At 51.2% G+C, this 4,506-nt stretch overlaps 1 protein-coding gene across 1 annotated transcript in view; it reads left to right on the plus strand.

Annotated features, from left to right (window-relative positions):
• Positions 1–512: 512 nt before the first annotated feature.
• LACBIDRAFT_335741 (uncharacterized protein) overlaps positions 513–4,506 on the plus strand; it is a gene marked incomplete at both ends in the record, with an annotated part of 5,828 nt that continues 1,834 nt past the window's right edge. Inside the window, 11 exons of the mRNA XM_001890631.1 lie at positions 513–1,095; positions 1,145–1,374; positions 1,400–1,818; positions 1,874–2,330; positions 2,383–2,397; positions 2,470–2,580; positions 2,631–2,844; positions 2,897–3,241; positions 3,293–3,682; positions 3,729–4,144; positions 4,199–4,446. Of these exons, the coding sequence (XP_001890666.1) occupies positions 513–1,095; positions 1,145–1,374; positions 1,400–1,818; positions 1,874–2,330; positions 2,383–2,397; positions 2,470–2,580; positions 2,631–2,844; positions 2,897–3,241; positions 3,293–3,682; positions 3,729–4,144; positions 4,199–4,446 (3,428 nt within the window). The remainder of the gene's footprint in view (positions 1,096–1,144; positions 1,375–1,399; positions 1,819–1,873; positions 2,331–2,382; positions 2,398–2,469; positions 2,581–2,630; positions 2,845–2,896; positions 3,242–3,292; positions 3,683–3,728; positions 4,145–4,198; positions 4,447–4,506) is intronic.

Consider the following 4,506-nt stretch of genomic DNA (forward strand, 5'->3'; position numbering starts at 1 on the left):
TTGATTTGTGTTTTGGCGCCATTAGCTCAAGAAATGCGCCTGTGTCCCTATAGACAATTAAAGTAGTCTGTCAAGGTGGCAATCATGTCGTGTCGGAGTGAGCAAGGTGGTGGTTTTAGTTCAATGTTTGGCCAAACCGGGTGACCCGTCCAACCCACGCAATCTCCATCCAATATCATTATGATTCGTCACCTCGGGCCTGGCGCTTTGAGGTGATCTGGGCCCTCTAAGGCCAATTAATTGTCTGGTGGTAATTGGCCTGAGAGGGGGGTCTTCTTAAGAGCTGATGGCGCTGATGAATAGATGATGGATATAAATAGCTCGGGTACAATTGAGATCCTTCCCCGATTACCATCCATGGCGCGAAAGCGCTCATACCACCCAGCACCTCGCGCCTTCAGCACTCAGCGCTTGAGCGTTCCACTTAGGGACTTCACACAAATTTCAGTATATGTACACGTATATCACGTGCGATGGGGTCACCCCCTCTTCCTTTTACCCCTCAACTCTCCATGCTCAGCCGCTCTCGTGCTAAACAGCCCGCCACCAAGGGGTTTGGTCGAGCCTATCGCAGCCCCAAGAAGAAGCGAGATAGCCGCAAAAGTTCGACTTACGTTGCGTGTCTTGGACTAGAAGATAAGGTCCGCCGATTGAAGGAGAAACTAGCCGAACTACAAGCACACGCTGGGGGGGAAGATGTTGTGGATGTGGAGGGGGAAGATGAGAATGCCCAACCTAACGATAATGGCGAGGAAGCATGCCCTTTCGATGAAGGTTTTCTGATTCATGACTCGTCACCGCTACCGAACGACTGTATGGAAGAGGATTTCCCCACTGACGCGCCTGCATCCCTTCCACCCATGCCAAGTACGCCCCTCTCCGCTAAAGTCCGTCGTATCGGTCCAGACGCAGCGACGAATCTGCTCTACGACCAGTGGAAGGCCCTCATACCCCACCTTATCGACCCCCTCCTTCTTTTCCTATCCACAACGAAGGCAACGAAATACGCCCCTCTGAGTGGACTCCCCTCGCGTTGTCTTCAGCCAGGCTTGTGTGCGACCAAGAGCCGCAAAGTTCTTTGTTTGTTTTTTGACCGTATGTATCACACCTTCGCCGCAGATCGCGTCTAACACTTTCTTGCCAGACTTCGACACATTTGACGTTATCAGCTGTGCATGCCATGATCTTCCTGAAACCCTGGTGTCCTACGGGCTTTTCCCCACATCGCCGACGCAGCCTCGAATGGCTGTTTCCATTCTTCTCCTTCAACTGTATCACGCCCTTTTCGAACGTTCATGCGATGCCATTAATGCCTTCGCACAGGCACTCAACACTTTCTACGGACGCCGCGGGTTCATCCACTGCAATTCGAAGGTTTGCCATTCAATTATTTTGGCAGAATCTTCTTATGAACGCTTCACGACAGGGCGAAGTGGTTCAGGATGCATTCCGTCGAGGGATAGGGCACGCAGTCCAATGGTTTGACGTTTTACAAGTGCGTCTTGACCAACAACTCGAAGCAGCCGTTGTCGCCGCAGACGCTGCTGTTCGCCACTTGAATGCTATCCCTCTCACACCTCCGCTTTCAAATCTGCTGACTCACGAGTCCCCCCTTCATGGTGATGCTATCCGCCACTCGGAGGACACACATCTCACGCCAAGCATCATTCACGAGGAACTCGCTTCACATCCAAATCAATTTCAGGAGTCCGACCCTGGTTGCGACCCAACTCCACCCCTCAAGGAGTGTTCCCGGATTCTTCAACGGCGATGTCCCACTTGCTTCGGCTTGGATGCATTCGGAAGACCTGGACATTTGTAGGTAAACACCTTGCTATATCTTGCAACCCTGCTGATTAGTAGATGTTTTTAGAGGCGCTGACATTATAGTGGCCACCGATGGGAATTTTAGCCAACGCCACAGGAAAGACGCAGGAGATTGCCCTGAATTCTACGCTCCTGAATATTTTCTCAGCAAGGATTACGTCGACAGTGTGGGTCGTCGTATTGTCGCAGCACGGGGTAAGCCACCCAAGGCCCGCAAGCCAGCGAAGGTCCCGGATGAAGCGGTGAACGATTGTGAAGAAGGGCACGATTCCGGCAGTGGGTCTACCGTGAAGACGAACATGGATCATTACGATGATGGTGGAGTGATGGCCCTTGTCTGCCGCCACGATATTCCCCTTTTCCTAGCCAACATTGACACCCCCGGCGAGCAGCAAAAGTACGCAGTTTCCCTCATTGAGCATCTTTACACCCACCTCCCTCCTACTGCCACTGTGACTGTCCTTTATGATGTCGGTTGTGTCCTAGACCGCAGTCTCAATCTGGTAAGCACGCTATCTTTGTTATGTCCACTAACATTTCTGAATTTATTTCAAGTATAACATTCTCCCGGTGAGTATCACCAGTCGCTTAGACTTCGGCACTAGCGCCATGCATGCATACGTGCATCAATGGTCTTGTCAGATCGTCTACAACCCCNGCATCCGAGAAGGACCAGGTCTATCTGATGGGGAGGGTGTGGAGCGCTTCTGGTCTCGTTTACGAAAGATGATTGGTGTTACACGCGTATCAGCGGTATGGTGCATATATCCCAAATCTTTCCCAGATGCTGACAGGGTTTCCAGCGCCGCCGAAGAATTTGGTTGTTGGACCGGCAAGCTGGCTCTGTGGGCGCAGAACTACGTGACGATCTTGGGGATTGGATACGGCGCCGGCTCAAGACGATTGCATCCGAGGTTGCTGAAGCCAAGAAGAAATTAAACCATTACGGCATTCCGCTACATGAATTGCGAGCGCAGTGGGAGCTTCAGCAGGCTGCTCAATTGTCGATCCGTGCTCGTAAGTGATATTATAACTCTGTTCTTCGCCGTCCCTCATTCTTCACACACAGATGCCCCTGCACGCCTCAAAAAAGAACTTGACAGTGTTCTCAAGCTCCAATCAACCATTGACACCACTGACGATGCGATATCTCGTCTCGCGGACCGATTTTCAAAGTCCACGTTGGAAAGTCTGAACAGAACTCAGGAACGGCTCAAGGAAAAAGTTGAACATCTCTACTCATCGCTCAATATTCCAGAATCCTTCCCTGAACTAGAAGACGTTGATCTCGAATTTGTAAGACTACTAGTACTCGCCCGCGACCTCAAAATCAACATCCGCAAGCGAGCGATCGGCAGCTTTTTTGAGTGGGATCGACTAGATCAAGCAGCTGGTGGTCGGCAACAAGCAATAGGTTCGCGCGAATTTGTTTTTCGTTTGAAATTTTCATGTTATCTTTTGATAGGTACGAAGGTACATCAAAGTACCCGAGACGCAATCGCTAAGCGTAAACCGGCCCTACTCAAAGCCATCAAGAAATTCAATGGGTATTGCGAACAACTAGCGGCCATCTATCGCCCTGAATGGGAACTCCCCCTTCCTGACGCTCTGCCAGTCAAGCTTGACGATCTGCGGAACAGCCCTTCGCTTATGGAAGATGTTTGGATCACCCGTACCGCACCGGAGGTTCCCCGCTGGCTAGAAGATATCGACGTTCGGGCTGGCATCAGAGCAATGCTGAAGCTCGACCACTGCTTAGAGGAACAGCGTCGTTTAGGTCAGGAAGCGGACAACTTGTGCCGCTGGTTTGGCCGAGAGCTCTTAGCCATTGAGGCGGCTATTGCGTCACCTTCTAGTGAGTTGGTCTACAGCAGTCCACTCCGAAATCTGACCTCCATCAGATCAACGCCTCTGCGCTCTACTTGAGAGCCATCGCGCCCATCTCCTCTCCCTCAAAAGCCGATGGACCAGTACTCTTGCATCAAGTGTCCGATTCGACCACCATCTTCACGCTGCTTCAGAAATGAAACAACGTCTTGCCCTCTCCCATGACCTCCCCCCCTCACAACTGGTTGCTCCCTTGACGTGGCTTGCGCCTCTCACACAGAGGGTTGGCGAAGATGCATTTGCTGACCCGGCCTATCATGAAATCGATTTTGCCACCCATAACGACATACACGGGGACACCGGGGAAGTTTTGTTTGCCGACATGATTGACGCGGAGCTAGACGATGATGACGAAGCGCTCAATGTTTCATCATTAGAGACTTCTGACGATCTACCTGACAATGCTGTTGAGGTCACTTGGAACTTACCGGTGTGTGACCTGTTCACTCTTAACATTCTTACCTGAATAAACCCATCATATTAGGAACCTCTTGTATATGACACCACAATCCTCGACGCGCTTCGTTTTCAAACATTTCGCCCAATACCCACCCACCGAAACCGCCGCCAGGTCCCCAACACTAAAGGTCGCTTCTTCTTCGATGAAGCAGACCTCCTTCGACTTGAAACACCACAGTCACCTCTCAACGACGCATGTATCAACGGCATTGGTGCTTTCCTACAGCAAATGTGGTCCCGCCCTGGCGAATACCATGAAAACGATAGTCGACGGTGTGCTATATTCTCGACTTTTGATCTTCACATGGCCCGCTACAATTGTTCTCTCTCGGA

Source organism: Laccaria bicolor, genomic scaffold (assembly GCF_000143565.1).
Source record: "Laccaria bicolor S238N-H82 LACBIscaffold_127 genomic scaffold, whole genome shotgun sequence".
Lineage (NCBI taxonomy): Eukaryota > Fungi > Basidiomycota > Agaricomycetes > Agaricales > Hydnangiaceae > Laccaria > Laccaria bicolor.